This window comes from Diceros bicornis, chromosome 10 (assembly GCF_020826845.1).
Source record: "Diceros bicornis minor isolate mBicDic1 chromosome 10, mDicBic1.mat.cur, whole genome shotgun sequence".
NCBI classification, from domain to species: Eukaryota; Metazoa; Chordata; class Mammalia; order Perissodactyla; family Rhinocerotidae; genus Diceros; species Diceros bicornis.
Genome location: NC_080749.1, coordinates 53,139,644 through 53,160,443, shown reverse-complemented (window position 1 = coordinate 53,160,443; position 20,800 = coordinate 53,139,644). Strand labels below are relative to the sequence as shown.

At 37.4% G+C, this 20,800-nt stretch overlaps 1 protein-coding gene across 2 annotated transcripts in view; it reads left to right on the top strand.

Annotated features, from left to right (window-relative positions):
- Positions 1-275: 275 nt before the first annotated feature.
- The window catches only part of SLC25A12 (solute carrier family 25 member 12), an 86,534-nt gene continuing 66,009 nt past the window's right edge, over positions 276-20,800 (top strand). The window contains exons 1-3 of one of the 2 annotated variants that reach the window (XM_058549245.1): positions 276-359; positions 1,331-1,378; positions 18,285-18,427. In XM_058549245.1, the coding sequence (XP_058405228.1) occupies positions 348-359; positions 1,331-1,378; positions 18,285-18,427 (203 nt within the window). In that variant the 5' untranslated portion in view covers positions 276-347. Of the gene's footprint in view, positions 360-713; positions 738-1,330; positions 1,379-18,284; positions 18,428-20,800 lie in introns of those variants that run through there. The other variant, XM_058549247.1, reaches the window with a different exon arrangement.

Below are 20,800 nucleotides of genomic sequence, written 5' to 3'. Positions count from 1 at the left end.
CGGTGCCCAAAGCCACACCCACTAAGAGGCCTTAGGAAACCTGAGGCTTGCCTGGCGGCGACTCCGCTGTCGGCAACCACGCGGCGCGTCGGAACCCCACGGCCAGCACTCCCGTCTTCCCGGTGGGACGCGCGTCCCCCTCTTCCGCGCAGCGGGCCGGGGGGGCCCCACCCAGCAGCCTTTCCGCCGGGCCGCGGGGCCCTCTGCCCGCCCCGGGCTCATTTGCATAGGGACGCGCGCGGCGCCGGCGAGCGGGAGGGCGGGCGCGGCCGAGGAGGCGGCGCGCGCGCGCCCTGACAGCTCGGCCCTGCTTGCTCACTCGCTCGTCCCCGGCTGCCGAGCACAGCATGGCGGTCAAGGTGACTCCAACTCTCTGCTGCTGCCTTTATTGCATAAGAGACATTCCGGGGACCCTGCATGCAGCCCCTCACCTCTTCCCATTTCCTTCGTTGCCTGGTTCTTAGATAGCACGTCCTGGGACTCCAGCTCGCGGGTGGGAGAGCTGTGCGGGGCTTGGACTGGAGACAGAGGATGCCCGGCTGGGGGAGGGGAAGAAGGAGGGATTGTGAGTTGGAGGGTCTTGTGAGGACCACGGTCGGTGAAGGAAGAGTAATGTTCTACCCTAGGTGCATGGGATTGTGAGTCCGGAGTTGGAGGGCGTCGGAAGGGGAGTGGGAGGAAGTGGCGTGTAAAGCCGGGTGTACCTAAGGCATCTGTGTATTGCGGTGGGGGAGGGGGTGAGTAATTGAGTAATTTGGGGCTTCAGTGGGGCTGGGGGAGCAATGGTTGGCATTTGCGCTGCAGGTGGCAGGATGTCGAAAGTATTTGGAAACGTTGTAGCAGCTTTCATATTTTAGGTTGAGTGGAGAAAGAGAGGGGCGCGGAGATATGATTGTATTCTGGATTGCTTTCCATCGGGAAGAAAGGCTGCTAGGCCATGCGATTAATTTGAGTGTTTCAACTTTTCTTGTTCTACCGTTGCTGGCCTCTTGATTTGAAGGTGGGTGGTTGCTAGTGTGTTGCTAGTGGATGTGAAGTAAAGAAAGAGGTTGATCTCCACTGCCTTCCCTTTCGCCCAGAGGAAACTATCTGATGGATTTGCCGTTATCTTCGGCTCTTCACACCTGTCTTTCTACGCTGTAGCCACAGATCTCCAATTTGACAGTTGTTATCAGTATTAGTTGCTTTTGGTGTGTTTTAAACTAAATACCCTTATAAAGATAAGAACATTGGTTGTTAGCATCTGTGAACTCTAATCTGAAGAGATTATGTGGTCTCTAGTGAAGCATTAACTGGCTTTTTTTTTTTTTTTTTTTTCTTACCGGTGCAGACAACCAAGCGAGGTGATCCTCAAGAGTTAAGAAACATATTCCTACAGGTAAATTGGCTTATGTAGTGTGCTTTTCCATTGGGGAAAAAAAAGTGTAAGTCTAGTACTTTTCAGGCCTTAACTTTCAGGAATGTTTTATTTTCATGTATTCTTAAAGACATGGCTAGACAATATGGTTTATAATTCTCTTATTTTATTAGGGGTTAAATAAAAGTTTTCCTTTTTATTAAGGTTTGATAAAAAGATTTTCCTCAAATTATTGTTCTTTAACATGATTTAAGACATGTAAAGGAAGAACACTAAAAAGAAGAATTTCCAGCTTCTCTTCAGCACTGTGACCAAAATAGAATTTCAAAATGTAGTGGCACTCTTGTGTAATTGATAGGTATGGTGATTAAAATTCCTTTTTCCTTGAAAGTTGCATGTTTATAAAGTTTTCATACTTATAAGCAATTCTCTATATAATTTGTTATAGAGGTAAGAATATTGTAGCTATTCTTAATTTGTGCATCTTTTCTCACTCTACTTACTTATATTACATCCATAGGCTTTTGGGGTTTTGTTACAAAATGTACTGTCTGCTATTCTTGCAGAGATCCACCTTAACTTCTGCTAAGTTTTTAGGATCAGTGTCTTGGCTGTAGACTTAAAAAAAAAGTTGGCTTAGTTTTTTGCTTTGCTTTCTTTTCTTAAATTTCAGAAGTTCCTCATGCAGGAAGTTGTACTTAAGAAGTAGATGCAAAGGGAGACAAGCTAAGGTGTTCCACTAAATATTGTGTTTTTTTCTGAAATCTTCTTTTGAGAACTTTCTGTTCTGGACCTGGGTTCTCGTATAGAAACTTGGACCTTGGGCAGTCCCTGCTGGGTGTTAGTTTCCTCTGTAAAATGAGAGGTGATCTCCAAGGTTCGTTCCAACTCCAAAAATCTATGATTCTATATTAGGAACAGATTCTATCATATGCTGATGAGCCTGGAATAGATGACATTTTTATGAGATATGTGGATTGCTTAAGCTATTGTTGGGGAGGAGGCTGTAGAGATGACCATATATATGTATAGTTCTTGAAAAAGAATTAGTGACAATGGACATCTTAAATTTTACAAAATCTGATAAAGGGAAGCATTAGTTCCAGAACAAAAGTAATTATAATAGAAATGCTCTATTTATGGCTTGAAATGTTTATTCCTCACGAGCGTTCTTGAAAATAGCCAAAAATATGTCGATATTAACCACTCCATGTGATTATACTCAATTGTTTTCTGAGGAGTTCGTGTGATATAGTTAATTTTATTTTCTAGATTAAATAGGCGTGGAAAAAATCAGTTGAAATAATGCGTGATGTAGTGAAAAGAGGATTGACCTAGGTGTCAAGAACCCCGGGTTCAATTCCCAGTGCTGTCTCTATCTCTTTGTGGTACCTGTAGGCTAATTATCTGGCCTATCTTCTCATGTGGGACTCAATGGGAAGGGGAATTGAGGTCCTTCCAGCTTTAAAAATCCTATGAAAAAGAAATCTGTGATTCTGTATGGGTTTGTTTTTTTTTGAGGGGGGGATGGAAGTATAAAGAGAGAGGTGGGACTATGCCTAGCTTTTTGACAACTTTGAAATCTTATTCTCTTTTTACATATTATTTCGATGATGCCCTTATTTTCATATTGAAAATTTGTGGAATTTGTAACTGCATTTAGCACTAACTATAAAGCATTGACTTGAGAATTATTGATAGATAAGAAAGAGATAGAACATAGATACCTTCAGGAAGGGATAAAGCAGCTAGAAAGATACAATATAGTTAACTGAATCAATTTGAGGACAGTTACCAAGTGACATATTAGATTTTTTTTATTCCTGTCTTGAATATTTCAAACTATAGTTACTTGAAGCTATAGGGCATTGTTTAGAAACAGTTTTATTTTAGATGCATATGGTTTATTAATATTTAGGGATAATAGAAATACATACTAACTACATATTTCTTTAGCACTTAACATATTTACCCAACAAATATTTACTAAGGACTATTTGCTGTTGTGCCATGTGTGCACTTGTATTTAGTTTAGCAGTAGACACCAAGTTGAATAATCAGAGGAGAGGACTGAGCCAAGGCTTGAATGGTAATAGACATGTGACTAGCTCCTTTCGGAGACCCATTCCATCTCTAACAGTTTGTGATTGAGGGAGTCAAGAATAGAGAAGACACATGCGTAGCCTCTGGTAGAGCAATCAGGTTGGCTTGCCTGGGGGAGGGTGGCCATGTGATAATAATGACAATGGCTAACATTTATTGATCATTCTACAGTGTGCTGGGCATTGGCCTAGTGCTTTAAGGGTATGATACTAATTTTCATAACAACATTAGGAGGTAGGGTTAGTGTCTCTGTTAAATAGATGGAAGTTAAATGACTTGGTTAATGTCACTTAGTTCATAAATTTTAGAGGCTGAATTCAAATCAAACTACAGAACCTATACTCTTCTTCGCCCTTACACTAATACTGCCTGTGGGATCTTGAAACGGGGTAATTTTTGAATGCCAGAGGTATGTGAAGGGCTAATGGTAGCTGTGTTTGTTAAGAAGTTAAAGAAAAATAATCTGGTTAGTCAGGTGATGAAAAAAAAGTGCCTTTACGCTGTAACTAACTAGAACATTTGGCCGAGGAGTTTGGATTTGAAACAGTAGGGAGGCACTGTGGGTTTCTGAGGGGGCAAATTGAAGTGGTGAATTCTGGCAGCTCTTTGTGTGTGTTGGATAAAGTGTAGAGAGATTGGAAGTAGGTAGGATGAACAGCTAAGAGGCTATTGAAATAATACATGTGGGAGATAATGACCTGGAGTGGCTGATGGCTAGGGAAACGGGAAGGAGGGACAATACCAGGGACTCTGAAAGGGAGGAATCTATTGAATTTGGTATTAAATATGGAAGTAAAGGAAGAAGTAGTGAATCTGCCATTTTTAGAATAGATGTTAATTCCTAAGGCATCTATTTTGGGAATTTGGAGGGGGAGGGCTTTAAGTCTGGTTGCTAAATAAATGTGTCCTAATAAATTAAAGTCAGGTTTGGACAGATACAAATTCATGTAGGTGGTAGATGAATCCTTCTGGTTAGGGGAATTAAACATAAAATAAACAAGACAGACAATAAGGAACTGATTTATAAGTGATATCCACAGTTGAAGTGGGAAGGAGGAGGAGGAGAACTAGGGAGAATGGTCCCATGGGAGTTTAGAGTTTCACGAAAAGGATATATGATGATTTTGGGATATATATAGGATTTTGATGTCACTTTAGTTCAGGATCATTTGAACTAGTTAAATCACAGAGAAAATTTACTTTTGAATTTTAGACAATTGAAAGCTCTTTTTTGTAAAATTTAGATCTGTGGCATTAACTGTCTAAATTCACAAATAGTCACTATGCCTCAAAAGTCCTCTGTTTTATAAACAGCAAAATATTCCTATTTGAATGTGCTGGTATATCTATGTTAATAGAATTATGTGTGCAAGTTCATGAGAAGGGCTTTATAAGAGTAGAGCATTATTATTTTGAGTATAGGGAAATAGGTTTATTTTTTCTGTGTTCATTGCTTCTGAAATTTTGAGGTATATTTTCTATTAGTTAAAAAAAAGAATAATAATATTCACTAGGGTTCTGCTTTTTCCTGCTTCCCAAGTTCATAGAATTGGAGCACAACAAATGAATTCTTATGTGGTAGACTGTGCTGTAATTTTACGATCAGTTGTCAAGCTAAGATTTTACTATTACTACCCTTACAGCTGTCATTTCTTTCTTCTTTCCTCTTCTCACCTATGTACTATCATTGACCCAGTTTTGCTACATCAGAAGTATACAGTAGCAAAAGGAGACAATAGAAGCAATGAAGAGGGAGGTGAGGCGAGGACAACAGGAATGTCACAGGCTGTTTGTTATAAACCAGACAAATTTCGAAACGAAGAGTTAATCTGGTTTGTGCTTTGTGGCAAAGTTGGGTTATCAAAGACTGTTTTAAGTGAATGATTTTTCAAGATCTCTTTTTTTAGTTGATAGACTTTCTGTTCTTTTATCAATGTATTGTATGTAAAAGCAACACATGTTGAGACTGTATTTACCATTATATATGCTAGACCAAAAATGTGCTGCAATGTAGAACTCAAATATTATTTTGATCTTATTTTCTCATTATCAGTGTAACGATGAAGATCATATCCCATATAAAATTATGAAACTGCATTTTTTTCTGTCTTGTTTATTTTGGATTAGAGAGTAAGAAGAAGAAGATGCTGCTAATATAAAGCAAAGAGTGATAATTTTTAATTGAATTTTTAATTTTTAATTGAAGTTTTAATTTTTAATTAATTTAATATTAATTTTAATGGAAAGAATGTCCTTTTATTCAATAAATATTTGTTTACATATTATGTATTTATTTACTTTTGGTAGTAGCCCTGGAATTAAGCAGGGCTTTTAGCAGGAGACCCTTCCACTTTGTTGGAATATGCGTTGGGGCTATGTTTTCAAAAGTGTGGGATGTGTACTACAGTATTACAGTTATAATAAGATTATCAAGTATTAAAAAATGATAACATCTACTGAGGCTGAATGTGGAGTGAAAAGGTGCTCTCAAACAGTATTTGTGGAAACAAAGACTCTTTGGAAAGCAATCTGGCAATGGTTTAAAATAAAAAGAAGATACCGGTTTGAGCAAACAATTCTACCCTTGGGATATTTGTCTCAGAGAAATAAAAAACTCATAAAAAAATTTATGTACAAGATTGTTAGTTGCAGCACACAATTGTTCCTCAAAAAAAGGAAACAAAATAAATGCAATTAAAGGGGAGTGGTAGAAAAATTATGGGATAACCATACCATGGAAATTATGCAGATGCTAAAAAGAATGAGTTAGGTCTATCCTAGTTGATTTAGAGGGATTTCCAGTGTACTATTAGTGAGAAAAGAAAGATGTAAAGAAGTGTATATAGCTGCATTTTAGTTTTATAAAAGTCGCTTCATATATGTTGTATGTATATTTACGCATGTATATGTGTGTATGATTTAATGGGCATTGAGAAAGGTATGGAAAAATAAATACTAGGTTGTTAACTTGGTTGGGAGAAGAATTAGGGGAAAATAAAAACAAAGTCTCAATGTGTATGTATTAAGTTTTGAGCATGTTAATAATTTAAAAAGTAAGGATTTAGCAATTCAGAACCTGAAGTTAAAAGAGGACTTCCCACATAAATTGGATTGAATAAACTCAGTATGAGATGCGCAGAAGGGAATATGTAGTTTTCTCAGTCGCACTGATTAAGAGTTTTCACCAGGTCTTCAGAATATTGGAATTGAAGATGATAACCTTTATCTTTAGTTTATAAAGTGTTTGCCATAAACTATATAGAGTTCTCATTTTTAAAAAAAGCACTAGGCATTAAGGGCATACTAGCAGCATAGTGAGACTTGATCCTTGAATCAACTAGAATAATTGAAAAATAATTGAAAAGATGAGAAAATTGCTGTTGTTAAATGCCATGTTATGTTCTACTACCAAGCAATATATTTTTAATTGCTTCCTTGTTCTAGGCTGGGCATTGAGCTAGGTTCTGCCTTTACAGAGATAAGATAGAGGAAGGAGTTTAGTGAAGATAGGGGTGAGACAGACAATGACAAAGCCCACACATTCTAGGTAGGGGTGAGACAGACAATGACAAAGCCTACACATGAAAAAAAAAAAAAAAGCAACTCCAGATTGTGACAAGTCCGATAAGGAAATAACCAGTATGATAGAAAAGGCCATCATTTTTCAAGAGGCTGGTCAGGGAAGGCCCCTGAGGAGGGAATGTTAGAGCTGAGAACTAAAAGGTGGGTAGAGAGAATTCTAGAGGGCTCACGTGTGCGAAGGCATCAGTATGGGTAAGAGTTTGGTGTGTTCGACAAACAGAAAGGAGCCCAGTTTGCCTGAAGCATTGGTGAGTGACGGGGTGAATGGCCAGTAAGAGATGAGACTCAAGTAGCCGCATGGAGCAGGGCCTTGTTTATAGGTCATGGAGAAGAGTTTGGATTTTTTTTAAGAGCGTCGTGGATACCACTGCAGGTCTTTTACCTTGCAAGTAGAATGATTCAATTTATATTTTAGATAGATAATATTGAAATGTAAACTTTCTTATACATTTCTGTGCTGTCTCATGGGTGATTGCTTTGGCTAGACTGTGATTCTTCCAATTAAGTTTCCTCCTGTCCTTAGAGTTCTTAGAATATCTTGAGCTAGGCCTTAGTTGCCTCCTTTTCATCCAGGAGGCAGCAGAATGTAGCTGGAGCCTACATGGGCTTTGTAGTCTAACCTGGGTTTGAATCCTTGTTTGATCCCATTTTGCTATGTGACTTTAGGTGTTTACATTACTTTTGGAGCCTGTTTCCTCATCTATCTTAGAAGGGATAACTACATCTAGCACATAGAGATGTTATAAAGACTGAATGAGGTAATGTGTAAATGTGCCTGACACATGGAGAACCGAACAACGCTTAGTTCCTTGTCCCCTCCTTTTCTTCTAAGATGAGATGAAGACTTTTCTTTCCTAAATAAGGTCTTCCCCAGGTAACTGTGCTGGATCCATAAAGTGACTAACATGTTAATGTGTGTTTATGGTTATGTACATGTAATCAGTTAATTACTCACATTCTTGAGACGTACATGTGAAGATCTTCACAAATCTCCACATTCAGAAATAACACCAAAGAGGTAATTTCTCTCAAATCTGTAGGTTCTGAGAAGGGGTATAGCCATGGTCTAAGACTGAGAGACCTGAGAGATGGTGGAAGATATGTGCAGAGTTTGTTTTTGAACATTTAATTACTCTGTCTGGACCAGAGAAGGAATAATGGTCCAGCCATAGGCTCTGAAATACCAAGACATGGACCGGAAAGAGAGACTTATAATTCATTCTTTATGTGTGTGACTTTTTTTTTTTAATCATCATATTCCTGTTCTGTCCAGCTCTTTTTGCTTAGAACTGCTGAAATTTCTGAAGCATCATTCACTGAAATCAGTGCCAGGACCAGTACTGGGCTTTTCGAACTGTGTTATTGCTTACTTACTGAGTCACTGTTATGTCTCAGGCACTAAGTGTTTTATACAAATCATCATATTTAATCCTCAGAACAACTCTATGAGATAGGTACCATTAGTATTCCCATTTTATAGATGAGGAAATTAAACCCCAGAAAGGTTGAGTAACTTGCTCCAAATTGTACGGTAAATGGAGGAGGCTTACTTTATATATTTTAAGCAACTTGCCTTTTTATCTTAATATTGTTTGGAGATGCAGGAATGTTAGTACATATAGAATCATCTCATTATTTTTCTGTAACCGTTTAAAAAACCTTTATTATGGAAAATTTCAAACATATATAAATTTAGAGAAAATAGTGTAAACGAATTGCCATAAACCCATCACTCAACTTCAACAACTATCATGGCTAATCTTGCTTCATCTATATTGCAGCTGCATTGGATTATTTTGAAGCAGTTCCCAGACATCATATCACTGCATCTATAAATACATCAGTCTGTATCTCTAAAAGATGGTGACTGAAAAACCAACCAACCAAACCACAATGTGATTATCACACCTAACGATATTCCTTAATAACGAATTTCCATTCAGTGTTGAAATTTCCCTGATTGTTTCATTTTTTTTTTTAAGTTGCCTTATTAAAATCAGGATCCAAGCCAGGTGCATACATTACATATGGTTGATCTGTCTCTCAAATCTTTTAATAGTGTCCACTCCCTACCAGGATAAAGGTCCTCTTTTCTCTGTGGCAGAAATCTTGGTATTTAATCAAGGCTTACCAACATTAAAGCATCGCATCCCCCTAGGAGCTGCACCTTGATTGTCAAAGACATGATTTGCCCAGGCTTATACATATATATATGCTGCTTGTATGTTCCCATGGTTACTTAAACCAAGAGATTGAACTACTTGTTTTAAGAACAATGCAAATTAATTATTCAACTTAATCTGCCCTGAGAAGCATTCTAGTTCCAGTTATTGAGTTCTTTGGGGTCATTATTTTATTTCCAAGGTTTTTGGCCATTTTGAGGGGAAAATTGTTTTGGTAGACCTAGTTTATTATGGTAGCTTCAGTTGATTTCAGTGATTAACAAGGATCTTGTACACCCTCGCTCTGTTAGGAATTGCATTATTTAGTAGCTGATATAATGGATTTAGCTGCCATAATTGACAGTAAAAATATATATGTTAAGGCAAAAAGAAAAATAAGCACACGGTATTTCATGGGATAAGCCTGAATTAGAAACGCAGACTTCTGGAGAATTTTCTTTGCAAAATTAAATAGAAGGTTTTGTTTCTAGTGTATGTGAAATATGCAACTGAAAGTGCTAATTAAAATTAGATGCATAAAACTGCCTTTCCTAATGCATGTGTAGTTGATTTTAGGAAATATCAGAAAAATTTTGCATCACTAATTAAAATCTCTGTTTTAAAAAATTAGTGTGGCTCAATAAAGTTGTTGAAATTAATGTGGCCATATGTGTTAAAAATTATTTTTTTCTCATTTAAATAGTATTATGATAGGTGAATTCCACTTTGTACTGCTATAACTGAGTTTGTGTGTCAGGTCTGTTGTGGTCTTTCCTCATTATGCAGAGTGCTTATGTAGTGAAAGGGCATGCATTCCTGACTAAATTTGGCTTCCATTAGGAGTAAGAGCAGTAATAGTGAAGGACAGCAAGAAGATTAGCTTCATATGCTCAGCTCTTGCCTTGGTACATGTCTTCCTCTTCCATTGTTCATGTAATTAATTTTTCTATATAGGAAATGCTGTATGTGTTATCTATAGTTACCAAACTTTGTGACATTGTCATTTGAGAGTTACTGAAATTGAAAGGATGTTAAGCTCTGAAAATGTCAGTTCATCTCAGTTGGAACAAAGTCATGGAAGAACAGTTTGTTTTGACTCATATTACAGCCACGTGTTGGATAAGCAGAGATGAAACTGCCTAGACCAGTCAGGCCCGATCTGGTAAATCCAAAACAGTGGAAGCCAACCCCAAGGAGACCTTGGTTTGGAGAAAGAAGGAGAGTTAGAACAATAACTCCTTCACGTTTGGGCAAAAGCAGAAAAATTCAATAGACAAGGAGGGAAACTGAGATCCTGTGCTTTTCTGTGCTTCTAAGCATTTTAGAATAACTATTTCAATATGCATTAGCTTTACAATTTCCAAGTATTTTGGCGTTTAAGATTTCATTTTTTCCCTTACAACAAGACACCTATCTTTCTGGAACCTCTTGTTAGAGAAGAGACTCAGAAAAGCTGTGTTTCGCTCCGGAAATCTCGACTAGTTAATGGCACAGGGGATTAGAACCTATTTTCTGATCCTGGTTTCGGTGTCTGTGGTAGCATCATCTCTGAGCTATTTGAGGGCAGGAACTGTGTGTTTTTGATCTCTGCATCCCTAGTACCAGGCATAGTGCCCAGCACACAGTTGGTGCTTAGTAAATATTTTTAAATGAAAGCAAAATAACCTGAAAGATTTGGTTTCAGCAGATTTTTGGCTTAAAAAGTAGTGCTTCTATGATGGATAAAAACTAGACTATTGGTGGTGAAAACAATGTAGTCTATACCAAAATTGATATATAATAATGTACACCTGAAATTTACACAATGTTTTAAGCCAATATGGCCTCAATAAAATAATTTTTTAAAAAAAGTAGTACTTGGGGCCGGACTGGTGGCGCAAGTGGTTTAGTGCGCGCGCGCTCTGCTGCGGAGGCCCGGGGTTTGCTGGTTCGCATCCCGGGTGCTCACTGACGCACCACTTGTCAAGCCGTGCTGTGGCGGCGTCCCATATAAAGTAGAGGAAGGTGGGCACGGATGTTAGCCCAGGGCCTGTCTTGCTCAGCAAAAAAAAGAGGAGGATTGGCAGATGTTAGCTCAGGGCTGATCTTCCTCACACACACACAAAAAAGTAGTGCCTCTGGATATATTACCTTGGTCTCAGTGTGCATACTTAAAAAGAAAATTCTTGATCTTGATGCACTGTATAGTTTTTAAGAAGTAACCAGCTTTTGGGGCCGGCCCTGTGTCGTAGCGGTTAAGTGCTCGCGCTCCTTTGCTGGCGGCCTGGGTTCGGATCCCGGGCGTGCGCTGATGCACCACTTGTCAGGCCGTGCTGTGGTGGCGTTCCATCCATATAAAGTGGAGGAAGATGGGCACGGATGTTAGCTCAGGGCCAGTCTTCCTCAGCAAAAAGAGGAGGATTGGTGTGGATATTAGCTTGGGGCTGATCTTCCTCTCACACACACACATACACACTAAATGAAATAAATAAATAACTTTAAAAGCAACCAGCTTTTTAGTCATAGCAAATCAGAATTTTCCCTTTATAATCTCTGGAAAATCTTTTAGAAATATAAAACATAAAAGGATCTGTTTTTGAACTTAAACCATTTAAACAGGTAATTTGTATCATTTAAACTATTTGGGTTTTTTACTCTTTCATGTCATTGAATTTTAAGTTAACTTTTTTTTTTCCTTACTCAATGGAAATTTAGGGTTGTGGGTAAACTCTTTGTAAAGTCTACTTTATAGGTAACCTGTGATATAGGTTGCATACACTCTAAAGGTCACGTAAGGTTAAATTTGGTAAATTGCAAAGGCGTTACTACTATCCAATTTACTCCAGTCAAGTGAGGCCTTGGTATGTTGATCTGTTGGCTTGATAGGCAAAACATTTCTAAACAACATGATGTTATTTGGAGCTAGAGGTAGTTCAGTGTAAGTACAATATATATCTGTATATGAAACCCTACATCTTTTATGGGCAATAATTTTGATTAAATGTATAAAGATTCTAATCTTCCATTAGGATCTATTTTATTTCTCAAGCTTCAAAATGTCAAGGCTTTTTCAAGCACCTGTGAACTATACTCAATGTAAATTTAAATATTTCTGGAAATGTCAAAGGTATGTGTACTTTTACATTTAGATACTTGAGTTGGGTTTGGAAAAAGTTTAATCAAGAAAATAGACCACCTATTTTTGTTCAGATACTGTCAGCTTCTTCTTGTCTATGTCTTTCATGCGTCCTTGACTTCTTGCGCAAGAGGGATTTACAACTGCATAAGAGACATCTTTGAAATTGCAAACGATTAACTCTTAATCATCTTAACATCTTAATCGCTTTTCTTAAAGTTATTTGGAGTATGGATATAATATTTGGTTAATTTCATTTAAAGTCGTTTTAGTTCACCCTTTGAAATGATAGGAATAAAATGGAAACGATTTTGTGAAACTACTAAGTTACTTGAGATATTAAATTTTTAGCATAAGTGCTAGCCTAGGAAACTCAAAACTTTTTGTTAAATTGCCTTTTATCATTTTTAGTGTAAACACGTGAGTTGTTTTGATTAGCAGAAAGAGAAGGTCTCAATAAGACCACTTAATCTTTTCTTATTTCTAGCCTTATCTGTTACTGTGGGCCATGTTTACTTTTTTTTTTTTTTGTCTGTCTGAAACTTTATTATCCAGTCAGTTAAAATAAGAAGCATTAAAAGTAATGAAGTTGTTTAAAATAAATGGGTCTTGTATTTCAAAAAATACTTTCGGTTTAAATATATCACCTGTTTTTGAGGTAACTGCTTTTCTTTGTTAACATAATATCTAAAATATTTTAGCATCTTGACTGACTGTGGGTAGATTCTAGTTTCAGTTCTAAACTCCCTCTTCTGTTCTGTCTGTTCAGGCAACAGGCTCACTGGCATTGCCAAGTAATTGTCTCTAATTTAATGAGTTAATTAGTTAACTGTCTCCTGCAGAAGTCAAGTGCTGACTCCTTGTGGATGAAAAGACTTGTGTTTTTCTCCTCTGAGCTATACACTTTATCTTTCAGTTAAAATCAAGTTAAAATAGACTGGGAGAGTTGGGGAAAACACTAGCAAAATACCTCAGGGTAAGTGATTCTCTGGCATCATTTATAACCGCAGATACTGGCAGTCTGTTCTAGTACAACAAAAGCATTCGTTTTTCTTGTTGGCTGCTGTGTCCTTGGCAGTTGTGCTAAGCCTGCTCTATTTCCTGATAGTTTGAAAGTCAGAATGTTGGGAAATCCTGGTGATTCAGTAAGTACAGTATACTTTCAGTGTGTGTGTGTGTTATGTGTGTGTAGTGATGGTAGTCTTGGCAATCAAATTCAGGTATTAGATATTTGACACCTCTGTGGCAAGAAGAAATGGACAATTAGTTGCTAAATTTTGTTAACACTAACTGAAATGTTTTCATATTCGCTCTCTTTTGAAAATTGACATCTGCTAATTAAAGAAACACTCAGAGCTGGCCCCGTGGCTTAGCAGTTAAGTGCTCGCGCTCCGCTACTGGCAGCCCGGGGTTCGGATCCCGGGGGCGCACCGATGCACCGCTTGTCCGGCCATGCTGAGGCTGCGTCCCACATACAGCAACTAGAAGGATGTGCAATTATGACATACAACTATCTACTGGGGCTTTGGGGGGAAAAAAAGGAGGAGGATTGGCAATAGATGTTAGCTCAGAGCCGGTCTGCCTCAGCAAAAAGAGGAGGATTAGCATGGATGTTAGTTAGCTCAGGGCTGATCTTCCTCACCAAAAAAAAAAAAAAAGAAGAAAGAAACACTCAAACAATTGTGAAGAGAGAAAACAAAGATCACCATAACCCATGTCTTGTATTTTTCTTATTTTGTGTTTTGTGTTTAGTTCTTCCTTATCTTAAATTTTTCATAGGAGTCTGGCCCAGGATTCTTTGGCAAAGGATGTGAGCATTTTTATGTTTTTTTGTATATGATATATATGTATATTTGCATATGTACATATATATTGCTAAATCGCTTTTCAAAAGGACTGAATTTGAAAAAAGCAAGATGTACAGAATGATGTAAATAGTATGTTATCATTTGTGTAAAAAAGAGAAATAGATAAACCATTGGTTTTTGGTTTTCCCTCCCACTGCCTTGGTTTAGGCTTCAGCCTCTTTCACCTGGATCTTTGCAGTAGCCACTACTTTGTCTCCCTGCCCCCAGTCAGTTTCTCTCTTCTCCAATCCATCTTTCACATTGCCACCCGAGAGAGCACAGGTCAGATCATGTCTCTCTTTTCCCTTAAAATTTTTAGTGATATCCCATGGCCCACAGAATAAAGTTCAGACTATTCAGTTTAGCATTCAAAGTCTTGCACCATCTGGTCTCAAACTGCCTTTTCAGCTTCACCTTCTTCTACTTATCTTTGTATACACTCTCTCTCTTTTTTTTTTTTTTTGTAAGGAAGATCAGCCCTGAGCTAACATCCATGCTAATCCTCCTCTTTTTGCTGAGGAAGACCGGCTCTGAGCTAACATCTATTGCCAATCCTCCTCCTTTTTTTCCCCAAAGCCCCAGTAGATAGTTGTATGTCATAGTTGCACATCCCTCTAGTTGCTGTATGTGGGACGCGGCCTCAGCATGGCCAGAGAAGTGGTGCATTGGTGTGCGCCTGGGACCCGAACCCAGGCCACCAGCAGCGGAGCGCGTGCACCCACCCGCTAAGCCACGGGGCCGGCCCTGTATACCCTCTCTTTGTTACCATCTCTCTCTCCAACTAACTCTCCCACCCCACCAAAAGAGAAAAAAATTTATTTTTTAATTTCTATATTTGTTCACATTTTTTTTTTTTAGCTTGAAATACCCTTTCTCTCCATTTGCAGTTGAAATTGAATTTTACTTTCAAGGCCTATTCCAAATTTTCTCCTTCCTCCCGCAGACCCCATCCCACCTGTCCTCAGATTGAACCACTGCTTTTTGGTTCCCATGGCACATTTCTCATACTGTTGTTTGGCACTCATATTCTGGTTAGTGGTTGACTTGTCAGTCCGTTTAAATTCTATTTTTAGACTTCCTTGTGTTGATTCCTCTTTCTAATTGCAGTAGTCTCTCTGACATTTTGCCTTCCCTGCGCCTGCCTGTCCTTAAACTCTGGTGGTTTTCTGGTCTTGGTAAAACATGTCAGATTATATCATACATTGAAGAATGAGGAGGAGAAGAAGCAATTGTCAGAAATTGGTAGAGTCCACTCACTATTAGTATCAATACCATACAGTTTATTTTTTCTTTATCCTGTTTGCATACCTATTGTTTTGAAGCATCAAAGATTATTTAGTCTTCATTTTATAGATGTATGATATATCTAGATGCCTGGGAGGAGAATGGAGTTGTTGAAGGACTCAAAGCAAGTTAGCGGTACAGCAAAGATTTAAAACCAGGACCCTATCAGGAATGACTTTTATAGCATGTGGAAAGAACATGACTTTATTTTGGGGTAATATTTATTAGGTGCTTTTGGTAGCACCGGCTAGTAAAAATATGTCTGCCTTGGGCTACTTCTTGTGTAGGCTGATAGAGCATTGGCTGTAATAGCTTCTGTGGTGTTTTTCAGAGTATGACAAAGGAAACATTTTTGATTTAATTCTCTCCTTGTTGAAAGAGCTGGTGGCTTGATTTAGTCAGAGTCACAAATGAGGATGTATGAAATGCTTAATCAGAAAGCAAATCGACAGTCTTTTGATCTGATTCTTCCCATCCCTGTCTTGTTTCCCGGGAGCAACCACTTGTAACTCTTTCAGCTATTTTTTTTTGGGTATTTCCCTTCATATTTCTTTACTGCTATTTCTAGACATTATTGACTTTCTATTACAGTAGTGGAGAACTTAGCTTCCTTATACTACTTCTTTCCCCGTTATTCTCCCTCCGTTCCTCTCAGTATATTTATAATTGTTTTTAAATTAATATTTAATATCTACATTATTATGACTATAATGTGTATTTTGAGCCAAATCATGTATTATGATAATATTTCCTATTTTTGTACAACAAAAATACTTTTTCATGGAGTTAAAAATTACTCTTTTATTTACTTAGTAATTTGTGTACCTATTACCAATTCATTAATTTAACAAATATTTACTGAGTGCCTACTATGTGCCAGACATTATTCTAGGTGCTTGGGATACACCAGTGAACAAACTAGACAAAGATTCCTTCCTTTGTGACGCTTATATTCTAGTTGAAAGATAAACAATTGAACATAATAAAGAAGTAAAATGTATAGTAGGTTAGAAGGTGATAGGTGCCAAGGGGAAAAAAAGCAGAGCAACGTTAAGGGGATTGAGAATACAGATACAGGCATGAGTTGTAACAGTAACTAGGGTGATAAGAGTAGGTCCCATTGACAAGGTGACATTTGAGCAAAGATTTAAACTCCTCCCAATGTTATTTTCTACGTAGCCAAATGCCGTGGATAATCTGACAATCCATTTTCCCCAGTGGCTTTCCTTCTTGGAGCCCTCTGTGTGCCCCAGCCAGGATGAGGTACTCTAGAGCCTGAAGCACAATTGTTGTCCTGGGATTTCCCTTGGCCACTTTCCTGGGTTGGATCATCTGTTTCCTGGAGCTCACATCTTCCTCTCACTTGGTGTTCGTGTCTTCTTTTTGATGGAGCAAATTCTCCTATAGCTTCCTGAGAAAGCGTACATGAAGGGAGAGAAAAGTATTGAGAACATGGATACCTCAAGTACTTTTAACACACCCTTACAATTGATTGAAAGTTTGGCTCAGTTTATAATTCTAGGTTGGAAATCATTTCTCTCGGAATTTTCAAGGCCTTACTGCGTTGTCTTCAAGCTGCCAATGTTTCTGTTGAGGAAGCATTGATGCCTGTGATTCATAATTCTTTATATGTGACTTGTTTTTTCTCTCTGAAAACTTTTAGGATTTTCTTTTTATTCTGATGTTCCATAATTTTATGATGACGGGCCAGGCCCTGATGTGGGTTTTTGTTTTGTTTGTTTTAATTTATTGTGTTTGGCACTTGGTGAGCCCTTGTATTCTTCAATTCTGGGAAATTTTCTGATATTACTACTTTAATAGTTGACTGAAGTAGCTAAATTGATCAGCTGCAACCCAAAGAGGAGGGCTTTGGTTCATATTTGGTCATGCCATAGTACATAAAACCCTTAAAATAATGAGGCATTTATTTGATAGGCAGGTATTATTGTATTTTTAAAAATTATCAACATAAAAGGTAGAATATTTTTGATTCTTTTTTCCAGCTACTGGAACTTAGAACACAGACCTGTGATGCAAGTTCTTGTTTGTTATGCTTTTCTCATTCGCTTTACTTTTAAGATTTGGCAGGTTATATGTGTGTCATCCCCCCACCCCCACCATAGGCAGGAAGCCTCTGGGAGTCTACTGATGTTATCTTCTCTCTTTCAGGTCTTGGTTTCCTTGGCTACCCTTTCACTTTTCTTCATCTTTCTCCTCTCACATATATATAATGATATATATATTATGTTACATAATATATATACATATCTTACATTATATATATTCTATAATTAAATATATATTTGAGATAAAAGTCACATAACATAAAATTTGCCATTTTAACCATCTTAAAGTATACAATTCAGTGTTTTTTAGTATATTTACAATGTTGTGTGACCATCACCCCTATCTAATTCTAGAGAGTTTTCATCACCCCCAAAGAGAAACCATATACGTGTTAAAGCAGTTACTCTCCTTTCCCCGCTCCTCCCACCTCCCAGTAACAACTCTTCAACTTTTTATTGCTATGGATTTGCCTGTTGTGGATACTTCATGTAAATGGGGTCGTACGATATGTGGCCTTTTGCTTCTTTAACTTATAATATTTTCAAGGTTTATCCAGCTTGTAGCGTGTATCAGTACTTTACCAATGTTATTAAATCAGGCTCTGGGTGTTTGTTTTTTCACTATCCAGAGAAAAATTCTTCATTTATCATCCTTATTTTGATTTTGATACTGGCCTTTAGTTTACCTTTTCACAAAACATTTGTTGGCTACAAAATGATATTGAATAATTTTAATTTTTAAGTATACATTATTTATGTATTTTTTAGTATGCCAGTGCTGAGGTCGATGGAGAACGTTACATGACGCCGGAAGACTTTGTCCAGCGCTATCTTGGACTGTATAATGATCCAAATAGCAATCCGAAGATTGTGCAGCTCTTGGCAGGAGTAGCTGATCAAACCAAGGATGGGTAAGAACCTTTATACATTTTTTGAAAACTAATGTTCTGCAATATCTTATTAAAAAAATAGGAAAACCTTAAGTTTACCTATGGCCATCTGGAATTTTAATATTAATAAATCATATCTTTTCTTAGAAGTTTATAAAAACAGTATTATTTACTGCCATTATCAAGGATACTAGCATTTCTTTCTTTTTTTTTGAAAAAAAATTACTTGTGAAAAGCCATGTTTTATATTGAATAATCTGAGCAGAATGGTTTTCAGATAACTAAGTGTATTTCTTTTCAGATAACTAAGTGTATTCTTTCATTTCATTTCATTCAGACATACTAAGTGTATCTCTTTCATTCATTCATCTATTCAATAAATATTGAGTACCTACTAGGCACTGTTCTAAGTGCTAGAATTACATCAGTGAATAAACTGTGCAAAAACAATAAACAAAATTTAAAAGTAAATTACAAAACTATAACAGAGTAAAAGTAAATTGTAACCTCCTTGTAAAGTGCTATGAGGAAAAATAAATCAGGGAAGAATTTAGAGAGTGGTATTTATTTATTCATTTATCTGTCTACTCATTTATTTGACAAACATTTATAGAACAACCACCATTTGCCAGGCACTGTTGGGCCTTAGAAATACAAACATGAATAAAATGGAGTTCCTGGTCTTAAGAAGCAGCTCATGGCCTAGTGAGAAGGAGGATGAGTAAACAAAGAAAAAGAAGTAATACTTCAGGATTAAGGTGCTAAAATAGATGTATACAAAAGGTACATAGGACACCCAAGAAAGCATGGTTAACTCTGTTTTGAGCGGTCAGGACAGTATCATAGAAGAGGTGATGCTTGAGTGAAATCTGGCAAGATGAATAGGATCTTGCTGTTAGTTGGACAAGTTGGGAGGAGAATTCCAGGAAAGGGAACAGCTCTGGCATGGAACATCATGGAGCTGTGTACGTCTGTGTGTGTGTGTGTTTTGGGGAGCGACAGTGGGAAGGTTGTGTTACAGGTACTTTTGGTGTGGCTATGGTGTTGCTTTGTTGCTGTTTAAGTTGTGGTTGGAGTGGAGCTGGGAACCTTGTGTGCTAAGCTTTGACTGTGTCCTGTAGGCCCCTGACTCTCTGTCTTGGAGGTATTTTTAGCCTGGCAGTGTATGGGTGTGTGCAGTCACAGAAATAACAAAAAGCATCTTACTAGAGTGCCCGTTTACTCAAATCGGGGGGAAAGCACACCATTTTTATATTAAAATCAAAAATGACTGTGTTATAGAGTGAATGGAATATTTGCATGCATTATAAAGAAAAATTTGAGTGCTTTGTGAGTTCCAAGCTACATCCCCAGGCCTTCAAGGGCCCAGGTTCTTTCTCCTACCTGTAGAGCTGTTTGTGTGAAAAACTTTGAAAAACTAGGCAATATGGAATCTTTAAAAGTTATTTCCATTACCGCAAATGGGATCAGATTTTATAAAAATGATGGGTTGGAGTAGGACAAGACTTGCATGCAGTGGAATCCGTTTAGGAGGCTATTGTAATAGTTAAAGTGGAAATGTTGGTATCTAAGTTCTTTGAGTCTAGGGTTGGTGTTGTATAAATTTATATTTTCCCACAGAATCTAGCACAGTGCATGAAATTTACTATGAGTATTTTATATCTTAGAAAGATTTTATTTGATTTATCAGTGGCAGATCTTGGGGAACTTGTATACATTTTGTGTCTAGTCTCTAAAAAAGTAAAATCAGCTGATAAGTTACTGTGGACCATTCAGCCATTGGGTCTCTCAATAGTGATTAGACCGTAAGGCATATGAAAATTAATTATATTTAATCAGAACTTCTTCTGATTTATTAAAGGTAACATTTACATTTAGCTCTTTTAGAAACTATCAAAGTATTTATTGTCATTAATTTGATCTCAGACCTGCTTTCAGAGTCTCAGATCCATATCTTTTCAGATGCTTCCTTTTTTGTGACCATCTGCTCTGGTCTATCTCAGTAGTGTGTCTTTTTTTGAAGCTTCATGCAGTTCTCCCAGACTCAGTTGCATTGTTAAAGTGTGGTCAAGTGGAATGAAGGGTTTAAGTTGCCCAAGTAGAATAGATCAAAGATGAATTTTGGCTAGTAAAGAATCTAATGATGTTGAATAGTGTTTACTTTTAAAAAGCACAAAACTCTTCCTCTTTTTAAAAGGTAAATGTGTTCTATTTCAAATTTTAAGAACTTCTTAAACTTCTCTTTTTTCTCTCTCTTTGGAATGAGTCAGATTAGGATTGGGTAGGAAATCTGATTCATAGAGTTAGGTCATAAAAATTATAAACAAGTTTATGAAACATATAGATTATTTCTAAAAGCAGAGAAAGGAGGAAGTTTCTAGAAACACAGTGATT